Source organism: Cibotium barometz, chromosome 10, assembly GCF_041138505.1.
Source record: "Cibotium barometz isolate CiBa-2024 chromosome 10, ASM4113850v1, whole genome shotgun sequence".
Classification (NCBI taxonomy): Eukaryota; Viridiplantae; Streptophyta; class Polypodiopsida; order Cyatheales; family Cibotiaceae; genus Cibotium; species Cibotium barometz.
Window position 1 is genome coordinate 44,698,483 of NC_141055.1, and position 23,392 is coordinate 44,721,874.

A 23,392-nucleotide genomic window follows, 5' to 3' on the forward strand; every position below is an offset into this window, starting at 1 on the left:
CCTTGCAGATGTACTTCATGTACCGAACATAACAAAGAATCTGGTTTCAGTTGGCCAGATGATTGAGCAGGGTTTGCAGGTTAGGTTTAACCCTGATGGGTGTTATGTCGAAGACTTTAAAGACAAGTGCAGGTTGGTTGCAAAAGGCAACAGAGTGGGCAGAATGTTTACGTTGGATGTAGACATGCCTGAAATGAGTGCTGCGATGTTTGCAAATGGTTCAGGAATTGTTGTAGACACAGACATATGGCATAAAAGAATTGGACATGTGAATGTGCAGAGATTGAAATCTATGCAGACAAAAGGAATTGTGACAGGGCTGCCAAAATTTAAAGTGGAAGGTATGCATAAAATCTGTGAAGCATGCCAATTTGGGAAGCAAACAAAGCATGTGTTTCCACGTAACAGATATGTGAGCAGAAATGCACTAGATGTTGTGCATTCAGATGTATGGGGTCCTACGAAGACCGTGTCTATGGGAGGCTGCAAGTACTATGTCACTTTCATTGATGACCACACAAGAAAAGTGTGGGTATATTTCATGAAGGAGAAGAGTGAGGTGTTCACTCACTTTCAGAATTTCAGAGTTTTGGTTGAAAAGCAAGCAGGGAAATATGTAAAGTGCCTAAGGTCAGATGGAGGGGGAGAGTACTTCTCCAATGAGTTCTCTGAATTCTTGAAGAAGAATGGTATTCGGAGACAGTTCACATGCAGATATACTCCGCAGCAAAATGGAGTTGCTGAGCGGAAAAAGAGGCACATTGCTGAGATTGCGCGAGCATTGATGGAAGAGAAGAATATGCCGCATTGCTATTGGGCTGAGGCTGTTTCTACAGCAGTATACATCATGAACAGAGCTCCAACTGCAGCCATACATGATGTAACTCCAGAGGAGAGGTTTACTGGCAAAAAAACCAGATTTGTCTCATCTGAAAGTCTTTGGATGCATTGCATATGTGCATGTGCCAGATGAGCTGAGAACTAAGCTGGATCCGAAAGCTGAAAAATGTGTGTTTATTGGATACTCCCTTGAGCAAAAGGGATACAGGTGTTATAACCCTGCTACACGTGAGTTGAGGGTAAGCAGGGATGTTGTATTTGATGAGATGAGCAGCTGGTATGCTGCTGAAAAAGAAGCTGTTGGGGCTGATTTGAGTGGAAGTGTGGTTGCACAGAATGCAGGTCGGCAATCACAGTCTTTGAGTGGACTAGGAGAGTCCTCATCTAGTGGGTCTGTTGATAGACCATGGAGTGGCAGGCTGCGTCATAATACCAGCCCTGCAAATGTGATTACTACATCACATAAAGGAAAAGAGAAAGTGGTTGAGCCCCTTTGTATGCCTGACATTTCTGCAGGGCATTCTCATGTTGATGGAGAGTCTAGTGGCTCAGATATGAGCCTTGATGAGGAGCTTGGGATCCCAGCTATGAGAACACCTGGTGTAAAGAAGGCTATGGAAGCCATGAATGAGAAGCTGCGAAGATCTGGGAGAGTGAAAAATCCTGTGCAGAGATTTACCTATGATGGTTATGTGGCACATCACTATGCATATATGGCAAAGGTTGTGCAGGTTGTTGAGCCCACATGCATTGATGAGGCTGTTGGAAATATGTGTTGGGAGAAAGCTATGGACGAGGAGATGGATGCACTATATGGAAATGAGACTTGGGATTTAGTGCAATTGCCTGAAGGCAAGAAAGCCATTGGATGCAAGTGGCTGTACAAAGTTAAACATAACAGTGATGGAAGCATAAACAGGTACAAGGCTAGATTGGTAGCCAAAGGATATGCGCAGACATATGGGATTGATTATGAGGAAACTTTCAGCCTAGTTGCCAAGATGGCAACGGTGAGAGTTGTGATAGCAGTGGCTGCGTCAAAGCAATGGTCTTTACATCAGATGGATGTAAAGAATGCATTCTTGCATGGGCATTTGCAAGAAGAGGTGTATATGTTGCAGCCACCTGGTTATGAGGATGTGGTCACCCCGAGCATGTTTGCAGGTTGAAGAAAGCCTTGTATGGCTTAAAGCAAGCACCAAGAGCATGGTCTGACAAGATTTCTGAATATCTTGTCACTATTGGCTTTCATGTAGCCAATGAAGATTTCTCATTGTATGTGAGACATGGTGATAGAGGGGTTGTGCTTGTTGTCATCTATGTAGATGACTTGATCATTACGGGGGACCATGATGCAGAGATCTTTGATGTAAAGATCTTGCTTAGACAGAAGTTCGAGATGAAGGATCTGGGGGAGCTCAGATATTTCTTGGGCATTGAGGTGATTAGGTCACCACATGGTATTGGATTACTGCAGAGACAGTATGGCTTGGACATGTTGTCCAAGTATGGTATGACAGGCTGTAAGCCTATTTCTGTGCCATTGGATCAGAATGGCAAGTTGAGTGCAGATTCAGGAGAGATCTTAGAGGATCCGACTATGTACAGGAGCATAGTAGGAAGTTTGATCTACATGACGATCACCAGACCAGATTTGAGCTATGCTGTTGGGTTGGTGAGTCAGTTTATGCAGGTTCCACGGAAACCGCATTTAGATGCAGTGAGACGCATACTGAGGTATGTGAGGTCTACTTTGCATTGTGGACTATTCTATGAGACTGGGACAGAGATATGTGTACATGGGTACACAGATGCTGATTGGGCTGGTAGTATCTCAGACAGAAGATCTACCAGTGGATTCATGTTTTCTCTAGGGAGTGCTGCTGTGACTTGGAGCAGCAAGAAGCAGCCTACGGTTGCTCTATCGAGTACAGAGGCCGAGTACAGAGGAGCTGCTATGGCAGCATGTGAGGTAGCTTGGTTGAGAAAGCTACTTGCAGATTTGGGTCTATCAGTGGATAGACAAGTTGTCATTTTCTGTGACAACATTAGTAGTATACAGTTGGCCAGGAACCCAGTCTTTCATGCTCGTACGAAGCACATAGAGGTCCACTACCACTTCGTCAGAGAGAAGGTCTTGGCAGGAGACCTTGACCTTGTTTATGTCAGCACAGAGGATCAGGTAGCTGACATCTTCACCAAAGCATTGGGTACAGAGAAGCTCCGCAGATTCAGGGCTTCGCTTGGTGTACATGAGATGGAGTTGAGCTCGAGGGGGAGTGTTGAGATATCGAGCTCGTCTAGTGAGGTGGTGGCCACTGATGACCCGCCTGGGGGATAGGCCCCACACTTACACCACTAGCATGGTTGGTGAGATCTTGGGTGATATGCGGCCAGTGGGATGACAGGCTGTGTGACAGCCATTCTAGAGACTGGCATAGTTATAGCGCCAGCTCATTTAGTCGGGTTCACACTATAGAGAACCCGTGTATGTATTGGTTGAGTACCTTTCATATTGTGTGTACTCTTATTCTTGTATATGGTGTGTTGAGTGTTGAGTAGAGAAGAAGAAGATTTTCAGCCTCTCACCTTGTGTGTTCTCTATTAGAGTTTTGTGAGTGTGTGTGTGTGCTTGCAAGAGCTCAAGCTCTCTTCCCCCCTGCATCTTTTCATGGTGCTCGAGCGAGGTCGGTGCTCAGCACCCTCCGGACTGCAGGTGAACGCCAGGGGACTGCCAGGGCCTCTCGGGGAGGTGAGGCGGGCGGGGGGGGAGGAGGGGGGGCGAGGGGGGTGGAGAGGGAGCCGCTGCCGAAACCGGAGCGGGGACGGGAGGAGGCGAAGGTGGAAACGAGGCGGTGGGGGGGTGAAGGAGGGGGTGCTGGCATCTCCTGGTCCTCAGTCGTCGTCACAGGGGTCTCCTCCTAGAGGGGAGCAAAGCTGTTCCTCACGGGAACCTAGTGATTCTGAGACTGTGGTTGCTGCTGCTGCAGCGGTCTCTGGGCGTGCTGCTGTGGCTGTCTCCCTCGACGGCGCCCCTGTCCAGGCTGCCACTCCGAGGTCTCTGTGGCCTGAGTAGGTGTCCCGGAGGCTGCCTGCCGCCAAGCCGCATCTGTGGGCGGGCCATCAGGGGCCTGCTGTTGTGGTGAGGGTCGGGGTCTCCTGTGAGGGCAGGCCTTGGCCAGATGACCGACCTGCCTGCAAATGAAGCACTGGTTCGGGAGCCCCGAGAGCTCCACTCTCTGATCAATCCATCCCCCCCTATCCTAGGTAGCTGAATGACCTTAGGAAGGGAAGAGATGTCAGACACCAAAACTTTGACCGAAGGTAGCCCAGCTGCTCTGGCCACCACTGAAGCTGTTGTGGGGCCAGTCTCTAGTATCGAGCCCACCAATGCTCCTAGCCTAGAGAGGAGTGGAAGATACTCCCGGCGGAGTCCAGGGAAGCGAACTGTAACATGGAAAAGACGCTCTCCATGCTCGGCCCGCTGCTGGGTCGTCAAAGCCATGTTGCCAAGGTCTGAAGAAAGCCCGAGCTCCCCTGATGTCAAGGGGACTCATGGCTAGGACCTTGGCCATGCTTTGGGCGGTCTCGAACTCAATCTGGTAATGTCCACGGCCCAGTAGCTGTACGTCCAGGATCTTGCCGACATTTGCAAGAAGGCGGGCCTGGAGAAGATCCCGGATCTCCCCTCTGCTGGGGCGACTGCCGACTATATGGCAGATGGTGGAATGAGCCTGGAGGCGTTCCACCTCTGCGGTGAGGCTCGCTTCCTCTTCTGGCGAAAGAGAAAGCCTGATGGGGTGTCCTCAGGGGCGGCGAGGGGGCTACGGGGGAGTCCCTCTGAGGCGGGGCAGGAGGAGCCTCCATCAGAGTCTGAAGCTATGGCGAAGGCGAGGCGAAAGCGGAGATCTTGCAAGAATCGAGCTGCACACAGAGAGGCGGAAGACGAAGGCCAAAGAAAAAGGAAAAACCCCCATGGGGGCGGAAATCAGCAAGAAAAGGGAGGGGGGGCGAGGCGGCGAAGGAGTAGCCCTAGGGGGGGCGGGAGCTGAGCGCAAGAGGGGTGGGGGGGAGAAAGAGCTGGTGGAGGGGGGGGGTCGGGGCACTGCAGAGGGAAGGTGGGCGCGAAAAGAAGGGGGGGCGCGAAGGAGAGGTGGGGCGGCGGGCAGTACAACGAGAGAGGGGGGCGCAGTAAGCGAGGGCAGGCGGGGGGGCAAGGGGGGTGCGAGGAATGAGGGGGGCGCGAGGGGGCGAGCAGGCAGGTAGGCAGGGGGGCGCAGGTGTGCAGGTAGCGCGAGCAGGGAGGGGCGAGAGCTTCAGCGAGCTGTGGATTTCGGACGGTGCCTCGAAGGTGATCAGCCTGCTAAATTAAGTTGAGATCAGCTTGCTAAATTGTAATTTTAACTTTTAAGTGGCCACTGTACATGAGTACTGAACAACTTGCTGACTCTCATTATCATAAGCATGTTAATTAGACGTAATTACCCTACTTACTGCGTGAATTATTCTATGAGTATTTACTAAAGCATTATTATATTGTGAGTACTGATTTGGCCTAAATACCCTGATTACAACCATTAAAATTTAGAAAGGTGTTGAATACTACATTCACTTCATGGCTTCGTTTGCAATGTTAGGATTTGTAGGTACCAAGATGCATGCATGTTAAGTATGTATGTGTAACATTACAGGGGCTTTGTTGTACTAAATCACAAGTTGAACAAGGTGTTTTGTATGTATAAATGTTTTGTATCTTAGGAGTATAAGCCTATTATACCAGGAAATTTAACAGCACTAAGAGTGCTCATACTTCACAACCGTTCACTTTGTGCTTTCCCTAACTTGCATCATTATCATCGCTTGGTCGCATCGTTGCCTGCTGGAAGAAGAGGACAATGTGGTTCACTCACAGCGTACAGGTCAACACCACCGCACATCGCCATCGCCATCGCCATCGCCATCGCCATCGCAAACCAGGTTTGCGTTAATTTACAAAATTGCTATTTTATTTTTTATTTTTATGTGCTACCTGGCTTGCATAGGTGCTCTCCTCACGATTTTGAGTTCAAATTTGACCATTGGATATGGTTGAAGATTGAGTCCTAGTGTGTGGGCATGGCCAATAGTGTTGGGAAGTAGTCTCCGTCGACACGGGCTACTCAAACTCTGTGTGGCCTGCATGTGGCAGAAACCAGACTACTGCGTGGCCGAAACCAAACGATGTGTGTCATGCATATAGTTAGAATCAAGTCATGTGTCCTATGCATGTAGCTAGAACCAAACTATGGTTAGCCTGCATGTGGCTGAAAGTTAAAACCAAGCTGTGTGTAGCCTTGGCTGGCCAAAACAAAACAATGTATAGCTTACATATGGTTCCCGTGATATTTTAATGAAATGATGTGACCTTCTCCCACACCATGGCTCGGCCATGGCCAAACGGTGGCTTTCCTTGCCTTGCATAGGTGGTCATCAAACTATTGTCCATGGCCAATAGCGACGAATTAAGCACAGGCAATGGGGGATCAAATAAAAGCACATGCCATGGGAGATCAAATCAATGCATACATTAAAGCCCCAATGTTTGGCCATTTCCCAAGCACTTCTGCAACGCTAAATGGGTGACCATAAGGCTTGTGGTGGATATTGAAGATGAGTAGACACAAGACAGGTCATTTGATGGCTTCACAACGATAGGAGATTGGTTATGGAGTGGCTTGCCATGGCTGCCGTGGCCATGGCCAATAGTGTTGGGAAGCAACCCGCGTCGACGTGGGCTGCTTCCCAGCAATTATGACCCTTCAAACAAAGACGAGTAGCCACAAGAGAGGTCATTTGATGGCTTCAAGGATTTAGAGAGTGGTGATGGAGTGGCTTGCTATGGCCCATTTGAAGCACAATTTTGACCCTTCAAACAAAGACCATGGAAGCCATAGAGGACAGTTTGATTTTTTGTTTGCAAACTTGAATATTAAAGATGACAGAGAAGACACCTATGGTGTGATTTTGAAGCCTCCATCTATGAACTATGTGACATCTGCCCCGAGCATCATGATTTCTACCTTTGCCTACATGGCCATGGCCAATAATGTTGGGAAGAAGCGTGCGTCGATGCGGGCTGCTTCCCATAGGTTTTGGCCATTGCCAAGGCCACAGTTGCATAGAAACGCGTTTCATACAGGTTCGAAACGTACGAAACGTTTCGTCCTGTATGAAACGCGTTTTTTTCATCATCCCAATTTTTATTTTTATTTTTTTATTTTTTTTTTGTAGAGACGGATTGCATTGAGAGTTCTCTCCCAGGATTGCAGTTCAAGGCCTTGTGAGAGAAACTGGAGTACATGGGCTCTTTTTCACACGAAAAAGAGAAATAGACTCTCCTCAGCACAATTGGAGAGGCTTGTCTTTTGTCATTGCAATCTCTGATTGCTAGAACAAAAGGGTCATCCCATTGAGCCTCGCCAAGTGAATCCAGATAAGATTGATATCATGAAGTGCAAGGAGATTCCCGACATTCCTTAGGAGGAGAGAGACATCTATTCTATGCTCTATGAGGAGATCATGGCTCCGGCTCGCACTACACGATCTTCTCGAGAGGCTAGTACTAGTGGTGCACCTGCACCTCTAGAGGATGAGGCATTTGAGGACTCGGCTACCGGCAGTGACCTTGAGAGTGAGGCTGCAAAGGCAGAAGATGCAGATGAGGATGCAGATAGTAGCTAGCAGCTGCTGCCAGTATCATTTTATTTGGACATGTTATTTAGTTTGAACTTTGGACATGCTATTTATTTTGATCTTGGATTTTGAGTCATGACTCATCACCCACGTAGTGATCCTTTTGATTTCTGTTTAGTCATCAGTGATCACCCACGTGATTTGTGATATCATCATATCTTACATGTATTTTGTTTTTATTGAAATGAATTCAATGTGGTCTCTTATAAGTTATGTCAACAGTTTTTTCTTTTCCATATTTTAAGTAAAAAATATACATGTTTTTTCTATTTTGTATGAAACCTTTTTGTACCCGTTTCTTACCTTTTATGAAACGTTTCAAAACGTATGAAACCCGTTTCATACCTGCCGTTTCTGAAACGCCTGGCAACTATGGCCAAGGCCAAGGCATCGCATTGCCATGGCAGAGATTTTCTTGCTCCTTGAGTGATTTCAAAAGCCTATGCATGGCCATGGTTGGAGTCACTTGCCCAATGGGTAGCATCCAAATTCTGAACATGGCAATGGTCAGTGTTGCTTATTGCATGTGCTGCTTGCAAAGTTTGTCTGTGGCTATAGTTGGTGTTGCCTGTTGCATGTGAGGCATCAAAGCTCAGGCTATGGTGGGTATTGCTTGTCATGGCTGGTATTACTCATTGGCCAACAATCACGAGACTGGGAGGAGATCATTATGCCTAGACAAAACATGGCTTTGGAGATACTTGTCTTGACCAAGCACCCTCTTGGTTTGTGTATCTATAGTCGTATTGTTCATCGTTAAAAGCATGGTTGTGTAGGCATGGGTATGTAAAATGGTTGTTCATAATAATATATGTGAATTATTGATGATAATTCATCAATCATAATACTGATAATATTGATGATGAATTATTTTATTTGATGTTGACAACCATGTTTTGTCATGATTTCTTGTTATGTATGAAGTCTCTTTTAAGTTCTTATGTAACAGCTCGATGTTATTTTATAGTTGTTTTGATGCAGCTGGTGGGATACATGTTCTCCATGCGTGATTGTGTGGTATTTTTGTTTTGTGTTCATAGGATGGAGAGCAAAACTGGTGGGAAACAAAAACAAATGGCAAGAAGAAAGAGCAATTGAGTTTTACTCAAGGAAATAAAGAAATTGTGGAGAAAGTTATTCCTCCTATGATTGTTGAGTTGAAAGAGGCTTATGGAGATGGGAGTGGGATGGATGAAGGGGGGGGGGGGGGGGGGGGGGGGGGGGGGGGGGAAGAGAAAGTTAATGAGACAATGGAGGTTTCCCTGCAAATCATTCCATATGTATCCACCTCTGTGAATGAGCTAGGTGCCAATGGGGAAGGGGATATCACCATGATTCGTGGTGAGGACATCATAAGGAGGACAAAGATTATGAGCTCTACAGTCTGCCCACCTATCCCTTTATGTTACTTGATGCCACATACCAAAGTCCATGGACTACGAGATGATGTTTCTTCTCTTAAGGCAGCCTTTCTACATGAGGGTTACATGGAGGAGAAGGTGGTTTTTATAGTGTCCTTGTGTACATCCCTTAGGGAGGAGAGCGTGGTCATTGATGACATTGAGCAAAGCTGGGACGAGCACTAGAGGGCTATCAATACAGAGTTAGAAAATGACATCGTGTAGAGTGATGAGCTGAAAATCTTATCTGGACACATGTTTTATGTCTGGGAGGGAAATCATAGGACAGTGGCATGGTCATCAATCATAATAGAGAAGTTCTCTGACACAAAGAGTCATCATGCGAGAGTGTTTTGCACAATAATTGATCGTAGGAAGGTTAGTGAGATTTCTTTATTGATGGGACTTCAAAGAATGAATATGTAAGTGTTCTGTGTTTCGTAATATTTTGAGAGTGAGGTCTATTTTCGGGTTGCGTCAAAATTTTACCTTCCTTTCTTGTTTTTATTGTGTAGTCTTTTGGCGCATGCCCTTGTGGTGCCCTCTCTCAGAGACGAGATTTTCAACACTGCAAATATTTGCACAGCTAACTCTTAGGATTATTTGAGAGAGCTTCCGCATTCAAAAGACAATAAATGCCATCCGTCGGAGAAACACCAAGGGAGTAGAGCCATGGTTCCCCTTGACATGGGGATATCTTGGATAGCTTGTGTATAATGTAGGTTTCCATGTACATGTTGACTAGCTAATGTTGTGTTGTGCTTTTTTCTTAGTGTGCATGTGTGGTGTATGTAGGTGCAATATCAAAATGCATTGGAGAAGAGGCTTGGTCCTTTCAAAGGTCAAGATTACTCAGACAGAATAGGCAACATATATTTTTGGTGCATTCTTTGGCTTCTATCTTGCAATGTATGTCTTGAAAGTCATTATCACTCTGGAGTTGAATACACAAATCTTGAATATTTTGGATCCAAAGTTGGGTGATGAATGGAAGAAGGCATTACTCTCTTTGAAATGGAGTAAGGATAGTTTTGTTTCATTGGAGAAGCTTTATTTACTAGCGTTGTGTGATGTGAGAACGGATGTGAGGTTGCGATGGCTTTCAGCTTTTGAAGCAAACAAGATTGCAAAATCTATGTTTGCTCTTCTCAAGAGTGACCACGAGTATAGAATGTGATCTTCCAACTTCATTGGCTTTATGGGCGGTTTCTTTTCATGATTTATTGTTGCATATTGGTTTGATGTGTTTTGGTGTGCTGTCCTCATGTGGCTCCCAAGAGAACTTGTTTTCTAGACAAATGCCAAAAACGTTCTCTAGGGATTTTAGTGGACTATGTGTCCATCCCAGAGGGCATTGTGTTGCCATCTGGTTATATACTCTAGGATTACTATGAGGAAGTAAAGATAGAAGTACGGAGATACATGTTTCCATTGGTGAGAAAGATTGAGGTCCTTTCAAGATACAAAGAGGTGCAAGCTCTGAAAAAAGTGGATATGGTGTAGATGGTTGCATAACGTCTAGTGTTTAGGTACATACAACATAGCCTCTCCCTTTAGAGCCCGCTTTGTATGGCTTTCTATATTGGTTGTGTTTTGGTCAAGTTTTGCATGCAACCTGACTGTGCATTGTTTTTTCAACAGATATTTACTATGTTTGAAGGAGAGCCAGCTTTTGGGTGGTTTGCCTATCTGGGCAAGGTAGTGGATCTCTGCGGCTAATGTGGAAACCACCATGTACCCCCAAAATTTCCATTCTCTGAGCCGTTGGGAGTTGGATAATTGTCCATGGTGGTTAGACATAGAGAAAGGCCACATCCTGGAACGAGAGAAAGAGGCATTCAAGATGCATTCTATAATGAAAAAGGATACATTGGATGATCCCCCATTGTTAGCACACGGTTCGTTGGAGAAATTTGTGAAAACTTAATGTGACGTATGTTATTTGTTCTTCCTAAGTTTGTTTGGAGGCTTACAGGTAAAACAAAAAGAAAGCGGGCAGCTAGTGTTGTTGAGCCGCATGTGGACCACATTGATGATGACTTTCCTGCCAATGAGGATGATTTGGCTCGTATTGGTGAGTGGGTCGTTTTCTCCGGTTGTAATTGTCGTGAACATTGCATTGTGGTGTTTGTGTGATGGTTTTTTGTTATTTTGTGCTCTTCTACTACAGAGACTCTTTCTTTATCTACATCTACTTTAAAACTTTCACCGCAAACATTCATTTTTTTGAAGAGCATACTATACCCTTTGTGGTGTCTCTCCATGCATGTGGCGGTTCATGGTGGGGACTACATTGTGATCGGCAAGGATTTTGCTAGTAGTAAGAGAGACCTAGTGTACACACGCATCTACGAGTTCTTCACAAAGAATAACCCCATGAATGGTGTGCACACTAGGAAAGGAAAGTAGGTCCTATGGGCGGTAGACTTTGTTATGTTGGACCTCCCATTTGGAGGGAGTCTCCACCACGGGAGTGCACAGAGGTCTCCATGGGATATGGTCACAGAGGAGGACCATGTCCGTTATGGTCTGTCTTTGGAGCTGCTTCTCTTTTCGATAGTGGTTGGTTGATGGTGGTGTCCTACATGACAGGTTAGGGCTTTCCTTGAACTAAATTTTCTATTCACTTATTACTTGTTTTGTAGGTTCCAACTTGGTCAAAGAGGTTTGTGCAGGAGATTTTATGGGGTGGATTGAGAGCTACTCTAGAGTATATGACATGGAGGTTTGGCGACAGATTGTTATATTTCATCACTTGGCATATGGTTACATTGGACAAGAGGGCAACATGGTAGAGGTGATGTGACTTGGTCTTTTAATGCCCTATGGTAGTTTGCATCACTATTTCTATGGTGTTATGTAACTGGATTCTATTGTGTGGTTGAGTTTATACGTGTGCCTCTTATGAAAATGTAGTTTCAGACTTCTATGATGTACCTTCTTTGCAAAAGAGGGATGTTTGCGCCCACTTTTACTCATGCAAGAAGACCATTGTTTGAGGCATTGAGAATGGGACCCATGGACTCATGTGTTATGCATTACCTATTGGTGAGTAAGTGCACTATCAGTAGTAGAGGACTGGAGCTTCGAGGTGGGCTAGAGATGAGCCATACATTTCTGTCATGTTTCTTGGAGTTGCTTTGTCATCCACGGGGTATTGTCTTGGAGTTGGGGTGTAGCACAATGCCCTCTCTAAAGGCATGCCTCTATTCAGGGAGATCATGTGTTTCATTGGATATAGATGATGCCATCATGTCTAGCTATGTAGATCTGTACTTGCGTAGCTACACAAGTGCATGCTCTTAGGAGGATAAGAGTGGATGATGAGCACTTGGAGGATGATATCGATCTTCATGTAGGGATGAACCCCTAGGACCTATGATGACTAGTAAGCTTTGAGAGTCTCTCTTTGACTTATTTTGGTCCTTTTTTGCTAGATTTGGGATGGAGCTTTTCTACTACACTAACATTCCCATTGTTCCTTTTTGTGTCTTTATCTCTATCATTTTTGAAGTGTTTCTTGTTCACTGTATGTGACAATGGATGACTTTTTTTGTGCTGTGTTTTGGGTATTTGACTTATCCTTGGCACAAGTAGTTTAGACACCGACACTTAATTTTTATATCGAAATTAGTGATGTCCTTTCTATCACTTTATTTGTTAATTCCATTTTGTTTTTGGTTTTTCAATTGAAATGGAATTAACAAATATACGGGCTTAACCCATTAGGATTCAATGTAGTCTTTGTATTGTTGCCACATGTGTGCTTTTGTTGTCATTGTATTGTATTGCCCTCTTACGCGAAGGCTATAACTCAAAGAATGGTTGTTGACAAGAAGTGTGAAAGGATATCACGAGCATGTCATCAAGCATCGTGCTTTTATGTGGATGATGAGTGTGAGGAGGATTAGATAATGTGCTAACTTTTATTGTCATTGTATTATATTGCCTTCTTATGTGACGGCTACAACTCACAGATGTTGACAAGAAGTGTGAAAGGATATCACGAGCACGTCATCAAGCATCGTGCTTTTATGTGGATGATGAGTGTGAGGAGGGTTAGATAATGTGCTAAAAACCATCCTCCCGAATGAATACTATTGCTATCTTTGATGTCAAGACATGTACATTTTGAATTCCATTTGGTTTTTATTTAGTTCATGGCTCTCGCATTGATAGATTATCAATATGAATCAATGCTTGAAAACCACATGCTTGTAGGGTGAGGAAGCATTGGTTTCTTTGTCTATTTTTGTGCTTTAAGTATGTTGCGTGATTCGCCTTTTATGATTGCATGTTGATAGACTTAAATGATAATACGTGCTAATATATTCAAAAGCTATTACAAGACCTAGTGGTTTGGATGTACGGATGGATCCATCACCTAGAGAACAATAGGGTTTTGTAGTCGCTTGAGTTTGGGGCTTGCTCGGTGTCTTGTAACTCTCATATTATATGCGTCATAATATGGATTAACATATATATGCAAGGGTAACCAGTCCTTGAAAATAAACTTGAAAAATAGGAAAGACTCATCCCATGGAGCTAGGCATTCTCACCAATGAGATAGACATAATCGCTTAAATTGCTTTAGTCGGATATTTGCAGAGGCATGCAACCACATTTGTTAACATATATAAATCTTATAAACAAGATATTGCTTGGTGAAGATGAGGACCAAGAATATGAGCCTCTCAAAGCATGCCAACTTTAAGGATTGGATTCACATTCTTGCAACCATGGACACTCTTCCAGAAAAGCTTGGGATAAGGTTTGCATGATTGTACGATGCCAAAATCACATCCCTATTTGTGATCGATGCATTTAAGATGGAACTAGTAGTGGAACTAGCTTGCCTCAACTTAGAATTCCCCTAAAAAGACCACTTAGTTGCATGGCCTACCTTGGTTGTGACTTAGGCTAGCCACACGGCATAAACTTCGAAGTCATGGATCTCATTAGGCCACCTGCTCTGTAGCATTATGCTAACCATTACCGTGGTAAATAATCCCTAATATATGATTGGTTGTTTTGAAAGAGTTTCTTATTGGATCTAAACTTACAACGTTCAAGTACCCAGTAGGTACATTAAAAGAGAGCATCATCCTTAGGAGGGGATGGACAGTGGCCACAAATTGCATCATCATTTTGGCGAGAAGAAGAACCATGATGCACGAGCTCCCCTTAAAAATAATGGTTACCATACCCTTGATGAGAGGACCCTCCCCAAACCCCCAAGCTTTATCCTCCGCTTACAAACCACGACTTCAGGTAAACTTCTAATTATCTACACCTCACCTCCCTCTCCAACCCTATGGGAGAACCATAACCTCACTAGGGGAGACGCAAATAACTCCCCAAATCTTAATCTCAGCAACAATTCAGGGAGATGATCAAGAAGTCACGGGTGCACACCAAGAATACTTTGGCTAACCACAACAAGGTACAATACCCATGCCAAGACTGGGCAGGCCACCATTTGACGTGAAGCCCAACCTTGAGGGAAAATTCGCCAAGCGGGTTCCCCAAGCAACAAGAGAGTTCTATTTAAATCCCGAGCCCCATCTCCATCTAGAGGCCTAGGGAGCTCATCCATCTGGGTACCTAAAGCATTCTTATTCACAAAACCATGGAAGCCAAATAGATCTAGGTGACGGCCTCAATACCTTGTATCACCCTAAAAGTTTACACTTTATTGGATTCTGACAAAATTACTTCATGCACAAGAATTCTATGAAAGAAACCTCCACATCTGGGTGTTGAAATCAAAGAAACTTATGCCTTGGGCCTCACAAATGCAGCCTCAAATGTCAAATCCAAATGGTTGTGGGACCAGTGATCCTATCTCTGGCACCATTGCCAAAGTCTCAGTAGGAATGGAGATCAGTGGGGGAAGCACCCCTAATGTTGTGTGCTAGACCCACCAATGCGCATGCCAGATCCACTAATGTGGAAGAACCCTTGGTCATGCCACCAAGCTCCTACACATTGTGGTTGTATCCGAGATAATTCAGATTCTTGATGAGCCACATAGAGAGCTAAGTGTTCCACTATACCCCATAGTTGTGCATGATTCCCATAGGGATCCGCATAATCCCATGACACCCTTGTGTGCCTCTTTCACATCATCAACTCGCCAAGACGGAAGGCCAAAGTTTAGACAAGCACACTAGCCAAGCCGATAGCAGTATGGTGGCATTCAAGCTTTTGTCATATGGATGAGCAAGTGAATCTCCGCCCTCACCCAGAGTGTAACAAACTCATATGTATGTATTTTTGGGTCTAGTTGACTTGCTGATTTTTAGCTTCTGTATTTAATGTTTATAAGTGGGAAATACTTGGAGGGCATAAAAGATTAATTTTGGTCATAAATTTAGTGATTTTAGAGATGACGATTTTGGTCAATTTTGGAGTTTTTATACGTGTTTTGTGCTGTCGTTTGAAAGTGATTTCTATACCATACCTAACCATGTTAGATAATGTATATGAGGGTCATCGTGGGTAGTTTAGACTAAAGTAAACTTGCATGGGGGTTTACATAGTAAACATAGCCGCAACAACGGGCACCTGAAACAAGGCCCGGCCTCATATGAGGACACTTACTCACTCTGACCGTATTTGGGATGTACATAGATGAGATATATGACTTTATTGATGACAGAGGAGGTGGAGGAGGTTTCTCATTTTCAGGGATCCTTATTTCTTTGATGCTTTTCGTTGATGATATTGTTTTGATCTTTGACTCACAGGAGGGATTATCGACATATAATAGCCTTGGAGGAGCTCTACAGAGGGAGAGGGAATCAACAGCAATGAACCTTGGGAAGACCGAGGTCATGATCTTCCACACATCACCGAAGGGTGAGGACCGACATGTAGATCTTCTATGGAGGTAGCCAGGTTGAGGTGGTGAGTCCATATGTCTACTTGGGGGTGACTTTTACTAGCACAGGGGGACAATTTTCCATTCGACAGGCTTCGTAGGATCGCTTGACTCGAGGCCTCATACACAATTCTAGCTTCGCTAGAGAGAGAGTTTCACCAGGCACACTTCTAGGAACCCCGTACTAAGGGGTGGCTCTTTGATACCGTGATCACCTTGTCTATGATGTATGCTACCCCAATATGGGCCCCAAGTTTTATTTTCAGCCGACTACTGAAGACGGATCAAGAGGCCCTAGATACTGATGCTATCACGGATGATCCATAGTAAACCTTTGGTTTCACACGATATTGTACGAGTCAAGTTTACTGCATCTCCTAGACAATAGCTTTCATTCAAAGAGTCAGAACCATGGACCCAGACCGACTTCCCCGTCACCCAATAGATTGGACATTAACAACAAACTCCCTTCTTTTCAATATGATGAGGCTCCCCCATACTTCAGACTAACACATGCTGAGAGGAACTAGATTTTGAGATATGATCTACTGTGCAGCTGCACACCTGTCGACATGGATTGGCCCAGTCCACCCCCTGTGGACAAAGATACAGTACTATCATGATCATTTCCTATAGCTCATGGAGGATGGTCTTGTCTAGAGGCCCAACTACATCGATACATACATGTCACACACCCTCGAGATCAAGGTGGGACGCGCTACAGAAGTACCACGAGAGGCACGCACATGCAGACTATGTCATCTCAGGAGATTGAGTCAAAGGAGCACTTTATATGTAGATGCTCGGCCTACTATGAGATTAGAGGGAGATACCACTGCTTATTTTGGGAGGGTTTTAGACCACTGTGTCGAGTGATGGAATACCTAGATTAGCGATGCTTGGGATTGTTCCTTTGGAGATACGTCGGCATAGAGAGCATACCCTACAACTACAGTTACAACAATCTAGCTCATCTCCCAGATCCGAATCACCAGCTTCTTCTAACCCTTTATAGAGACACCCTCTGTACTGCCTGTCGCCCTCCTCACTTGAACACTAGAGGTGGGATTACTATCTTGAGAGTCATGGAGGCCCATGCTAATACGGAGGCCATAACTACCTGGGCCACGTCCTCACACTAGCTCTAGGGACAGTTTGATGAGATCTTGGCCTGTCATTACAAAGCTTGATAGGAGGCTATGGGGCGTCCCCAACTGGATGTAGCATATTTGGGAGATTTCCTTGCTCCAACCCTGATGTATGACCTCTTACACCCACCCACTTCCACAAGATGGGGATAGTTTTTAATGGCATGATTGTACACATTATAGCATACTAGAGATAGCGTTGCATTGAACCTAGATGTAGATCTAGATATAGCTCCATCCTCCCACTTGACATATCTATTTCGAGTTTTCCTTTTATATTCAATGTAACTTTTTTTTTCTTATCCATGACATTCAGAGGACATGGGTACATTTTGTACATTTGTTTTGTCTCATAGGCCAATTTGGCCTCTAGTAGACATTAATACAATATTTCTTCCTTTCTCATAAACATAAGCATAAGAGGAACATGCACTAAGAATGAATCTCTCTCTCTCTCTCTCCTCTCAACTCTCTCCCTTACACCCATAGAAATAAGATAGCAAGGAGATCTGACCAAACTCAACTAGCACAAAGGGGGATTGTGTCTTGCATTATGAGAATATTGTTATTTATACAACAAGCCCTTATTCTCACTTGGGAACACCCAAAACTTAAAGAAAGATGAGCTAAATGATACACAATACATAGATTTGTGGCATTACCATCCATTCTCATAATTATAACATTTATAGTGATGTTTCTTCATGACACTTATTGTGCTATATCTCTTATGTGATAGCAATGGTGGAGAGACGCTAGGTTAACCTCAAAATGGGATTAACATCCCCCTACTGTTGCTATCAGAGATTTATATTCCATAGGGCAGGTTACCCTAGATATTCTTTGTAGCAGCTCTTTTTGGTCTTGAGGATGCAAAGAGTTCGACGAAGAATGCATGTATGAGGGCAGATAGTGGAGCCAGTGGTAGTAGTACATGATACCACTATTAGAAGGCCCTTTGTTGAAGTCAAAGTGCATCCCCTCACGGTTGGACATAGTCGTCTTGGATATCAATGAGAATAATAATCAGCTTAAAGATCTGCATAGTTTTTGGCAACTACAGCAAGATCCAGGATGGCCTCACGGTTGGACATAGTCGTCTTGGATATCAATGAGAAGAATAATCAGCTTGAAGATCTGTAAAGTTGTTGCAACTATAGCAAGATCTGGGATGGCCTTTCATGCATGCATTGTGGTGGTGAGCTTGAAGATCTACATAGTTGTTGGTAACTATAGCAAGATCTTGGATGGCCTTCCATGCATGCACTGTGGTGGTGAGCATGAACTGTTGTCGTTGTTTGTTGAATGTCAAATTGGCTATGCTCAAAGTAAGGAAAGTTGTAGAAGAAATGTGAATCATGAGCCTACCTTTCGTAGAACTCTTTGGCAATGAACCTTCGTTTGATTGGCATGTACAAGGGGTCAATGCGAAGGTGCCATGGAGATGCTCTATATATGTTAGCATATTCCTTTATGGCAAGGAGGAATGGAATTCTCTAGGCTAGATGGATACCAAAGTTGTTTACTATAATGTGGCCCACCATCAGCATCTGTTTAGATTTGCTTGTGACTCTACTTAATATTTCTGCTTCTTCAATCGTTTGTAAGCATGGGCGATCATAAATGTGATGATACAAATTTTGAGCAAATCAGCAAGCCATGGGTTGGCAAGCTTTAAGCCTCTATCCTCTTCTTTCTCTTTTTATTCCTGTGGTTTTTTTAATTATAAAGAAATTATGAAGTGCATGCAGGTCTTCCTCAGGGAATGAGGGGTATTCTATGTGCACTTGTTCAAAATCATATAGTAATGATGTTAATAAGGTACAGAGATGTACACAAATGATATCAAAAAGTTTTAGTATTCCATAAGGATGATAAGTTTTACTATTAATGAGGAGAAGTTTCTAGCGAGTATTCAACGCTTTATTGTATTTTAGGGAGGAGAGCTATAAGTGAATTAATGTTAGTGTGTTTCATTAGCTTGTGGAGCTCTTGCTCAAGTTAGTTGAATGGATTAGCAATCTACACCAAGATCTAAAGTTAAGTACAATTGGGTGTAGGGGATAATTATACATAGCTTAACCCTTGCTTAGTTTGAGAGACCATAAATATAGCCATGATGATTGTGGAGTTGACATAGCGTGTAGTATTTTGATCTATTAGTGCCATATTCCCTTGTGGTGTTAGTCCCTCACTGAGATTAATGTTATACTGATAGAGAGAGAGTGTTAGTGAAGCAAAAAAACATGGTAAAGGTTTGTTTAGGGGCCCAAGGAACCACTAGAAGGTCAATCACTAGAGGGATTACCCTTTTTACTAACTTACTATAAGGATCCTCATCTTTTACCATGGTGGTGGCAAGTTCCCTATGCTGGCAAAGTTGTTGTTGAAGAGCAAAGTGACCTGAGCCTCGTGGTCACCTAAGGCCTTGGCCACTTCTATTTCTCTTTGTTTTTTTGGTAGGCTCCATGGAGCTACAGATTTTGAAGGATAAGGTTATCCCTTCCCTTTATGAGCATAACCACTTCAACCTTGTAGTCCTGATGTTACTATATGCACATCCAAAATTTGTTTGTTCAAGTGTGAGATGACTTGCTAGTGACTTTGTAGTATTATCACCTTTTCTTTTTGCAAGCCTTGTAGGGATTCCTTGAGGTCCTTTTCTTGGATTTCATAATTCTCGCAACTTATCTCAAATATTTCTTTGGCTTGTGCTCGCTATCCTTCCAAGGCTCTGCTATTTGGGATTTTAAGCTTGTTTCAGTGGCCTTTAGTTCCTTCTCCTCCTCTTCCAGTCTTTTTTCCAAGGCATGGTGAGTATCCTCCTCATTTGTGAGATTTGCCTATATGTCCATCATCTGAGTGTGTTCCTTTCCCTACAACTCAGTGACCTCGTGGGCTTGTGATGTGCTATGAGGCTTTCCACTTGGATCTGGAGACAGCTGTGTACTGAGGAATATTTCATCTAGCACTTCCTACTTCTGGGACTCAAGCTGCGCTCGAGGAGCACTTGGATTTTTGTGGAGAGGGCATGGTTGGCATCTTATATCTCTTTGTGCTTAAATTCAGTCTCCTTGGTGACGTGATCCATCTTTGCCCCAACATCACTTGTGCATTAAGCATTATCAAGGTGCTAGCATGTTGCTTGAGCATGCGGTTGGTTGAGGCTGCATATGGAAGTTGTGCTCCGTCATTTGGGCTGAGAGTGTGCTTAAATATAGGATATATGCCTCCATTGCATAATCCTCTTGTTCACCTTGCTTCAAGGATTCTCAAGGATTCCTCCACTTTGTTGTATTTGTTGCAAGCAACATATTTTGGTTTTGCATGCATAGTGTAGAAAGCCCTTTTCTAGCTCATGGACAGCCACTCACCTAGCTATGGTGTCTATATCTTTTATTTGGAGTAGACATAGCTTGAAGGAATCTTCTTCTTTTTGCTCATCCTCCCACTTTTTCCTCTTTGCCTACCATGTCCACTTCTTCACCATAGAATTTACTTGAATTCTCTCTATCCTTGCATGCTTTTTAGAAGAAGATGGTTCAGCTGAGGTGGCTCAAGTTTAGACATGGGAAATCAGGTCTTCCAAATCAAATGGGTCATGAGAATTCCAAGGAGTTACCATTTGGGCCCTTACGGCATAGGTAGGCTTTCTTATTGGCCATATACTATTCTCAATATCTTAGGCTCTTGGATTGGCATGCTGGGAAGATTGGCCTCTTCATAAACTTCCAAGGTTGCTTGTTCTTGCGGAGATGGAGAAGGTGATGGTGGAGTACTGGGGACTTCACCTATGCTACTTTCCTACCCCTTTGCATGAATCAAGGTTGATGGTGGTGGGGAAATAGAAAGTGGGCATTTGGGAATGGTCTTGACTCTCTTCTTCTTTGCATGTTCTAGGGAGCCTAACCCAAGCTTTGCCATGAAATATTTTATCTCTTCTATCATTCCTTCCTGAATGTTCTTGTTGTCGGGGGATTGACCGCCCAAGCAACCCGATGAGAGTCTCTGGTTATGCGCGAAACATACACCAGGTGGATACGGATTAGATGCAACACAGACATAGCCCACAGGCTACGGATAACTACTTGAAGGATTTGACTGCGTAAGACTAATCCACTCTTGTAATCAAACTCGACTGCTAAAACAAGAAGAAGAAGACACTGGTGACTTAACAGGTAACTCCACTAGACATAATACGTGAACAGAAATGAATATACAGAGACACAACGTAAGGATGCATATACAGGGAGAACAAAAAAACACTCTTGCTTTATTCCAAGAGAACATATGATACAATTGGCAGTCGGCCTTGTAAAGTTCAAGTTACATTCTTTTATACTGCTTGCTTGCAGCATCCATTTGTTACTGTGATTCCTCAGTGATAAAGTGCATTGACTAGGTGTTAAGGGAGCGCCGACTCGATAAAGTGCACTGACTGACACCTAGCAAGCTCTGACATTCAGCGCCACTAACATTTAGCCTGGGGGGGCAGGGCGGTGGTCCAACTACGACAGTCTAGCTGGTCCACGGTCACACCTGGCATGTGTGGTCGAATTCCCCAATCCAACGACTTAAACCTGGAAACCTGCAGCATTTCGGAATGTTAGATGCTCCTTAGCATTTAGCTTGGCTGGGGGAGATGCGATCATGCCATGTAGAGGCTTGGCTGGTGACTCCACCTGAACAACCTTAGTGCCCAGACTTTTGAACCTAGTGGCGAGCACATCCATACCTTTGATGTGGAATAACAGATCCAGAAGATGGAAGATGAAGGATGACTTTCACGAGATGGCTTCCGCAAGTATGGGCCTGCAGAACACGGATGCTCGGGTTGGGGCGTGTTTGAGGATCTAGGGCATGCTTCTGCGATCGCAACGAAAAGTGGTCCATCCTCCTCTAGGCTCGGGGTTCGGGTAGGTTGGCGGCTACTATGTCGGCGGTGAGGATATCTATGGAGTGACAGGTTCGGTGGATGATTTAGGTTATGATGCCTTGTAGTCGGATCATCTCATGTAGGAGGTCCTTGATCTGGGTGCGGGCGGAGGCAAGATTGGTGTGGAAGGTCACATTGTTTGCCTCTTCGATGGTATTGATGGTCATTTGGATATTTGCTTTTGTGTCCTGGTTCTTTCGCTCGAGTGACAGGCTTCTTCTGGGTGCCCTTGATTTTGAGTTCCTCGATGTGAGCGAGCATCTCATCCTTGTATGTCTTGTCGTGCTATTGCTGCTCTTTGTAGGACATCTTCATGGCGACCATTCGGTCGTGCGGCTCATCATAGCTCTTCTAGAGAGCTGCAGCATGATCCTTTAGCAAAGCCATGGTCGATTCTTCTTTAGATGAGGAACCCTCAGAGTAAGGCACCATGGCCAGTTGTAGGTTTCCCATGTTGATAGTTGTCTCCAGGTTTGGCTCGGCTAGGTCTATGTTTTTATATTCACCTTTGTCCACACTCTTCAGAAGCACTGCTAGTGCCTCATCATCTTCTATCTTCTTGCCAATGGGCTGCCAGTTGTTGCTTAATGCGCTTTTATATTTGTTCAAGTGTGTGATTAAAGGTTCACTTTCCTTCATATCCAATTTGTAGAATTGCATTAACAGATTTATCTTTGAATTTTTTGCTTGAGTGCCAATATCACCTACGACCATACCATGTGCCGATGCCACCTAATCCATTCATTAATGAGGCAGCACCACTAACCAACTACTTGGGCATCCATCACTTTAACGACAGCACCCCTCTTCGAACAATTATCAAACATTCATCTTGGGTGCCGAGCGATGTGATGCAACCATATCATGATTATTTGATGGCTGCACGGCAATCATGCATGGTATCTCTTTTTAAATTACCGCAAACTCTTGTGTATCTATTTGTTTGCATATGTAGCCCATCTTCTCACTCAAAGCCACAACCTTTTGCTTGCAACTCCTTTCTCCCTTCTCTCTCATGCACCACCTACTCTGCTCCCAGCCATGGTGACCTTTGAGCCCTTCTCTAGCATCGTCACATCGATACCGCGCCGACATGTAGCTCTACCTCCAAGAAACTATCAACAATCGCCTCGAGTAGGAGAATAACGCCCTTCGCGCGATCAGATGGTGGATGGCCAGTGGGAACTCACCCTGGCCAAGGAAACTGGAGCCCTCTCCGCCACCAAGTTTGTTGGGTTCCTTGACTCCTTCAAGACCCAAACCCTCCAAAACAAAACCCGCATCGCCTTCCCTGTCGCCCAGATCCATTCCCACACCAACCACTCCCCCGATACAATCCAAATCGACACAGGCATCTAGAGTGATCTCTTTGAAGCCCTACAAGATGAGCTGAGCCGTATCTTATGCATGAGCTCCACCTAATTCTCACTGGCCACCAACGCAAGCAACCAGC

At 44.4% G+C, this 23,392-nt stretch overlaps 1 protein-coding gene across 8 annotated transcripts; it reads left to right on the plus strand.

Moving 5' to 3' along the window:
• The first annotated feature begins 5,627 nt into the window (after positions 1 to 5,627).
• Positions 5,628 to 12,389, plus strand: LOC147634957 (uncharacterized). Of its 8 annotated transcripts, none has more exons than XM_086803436.1 (7): positions 5,628 to 5,817; positions 8,613 to 9,350; positions 9,488 to 9,881; positions 10,614 to 10,870; positions 10,948 to 11,046; positions 11,618 to 11,769; positions 11,895 to 12,389. In XM_086803436.1, the coding sequence occupies exons 4-7, from the start codon at positions 10,705 to 10,707 to the stop codon at positions 12,276 to 12,278; spliced, it is 801 nt and encodes a 266-aa protein (XP_086659562.1). In that variant the 5' UTR covers positions 5,628 to 5,817; positions 8,613 to 9,350; positions 9,488 to 9,881; positions 10,614 to 10,704; the 3' UTR covers positions 12,279 to 12,389. The 8 variants fall into 8 exon arrangements, with proteins under 8 accessions (XP_086659562.1, XP_086659564.1, XP_086659565.1 ...); XM_086803438.1 differs by having other exon boundaries at positions 9,488 to 9,853; XM_086803439.1 differs by having other exon boundaries at positions 9,488 to 9,813.
• The last annotated feature ends 11,003 nt before the right edge of the window (positions 12,390 to 23,392 follow it).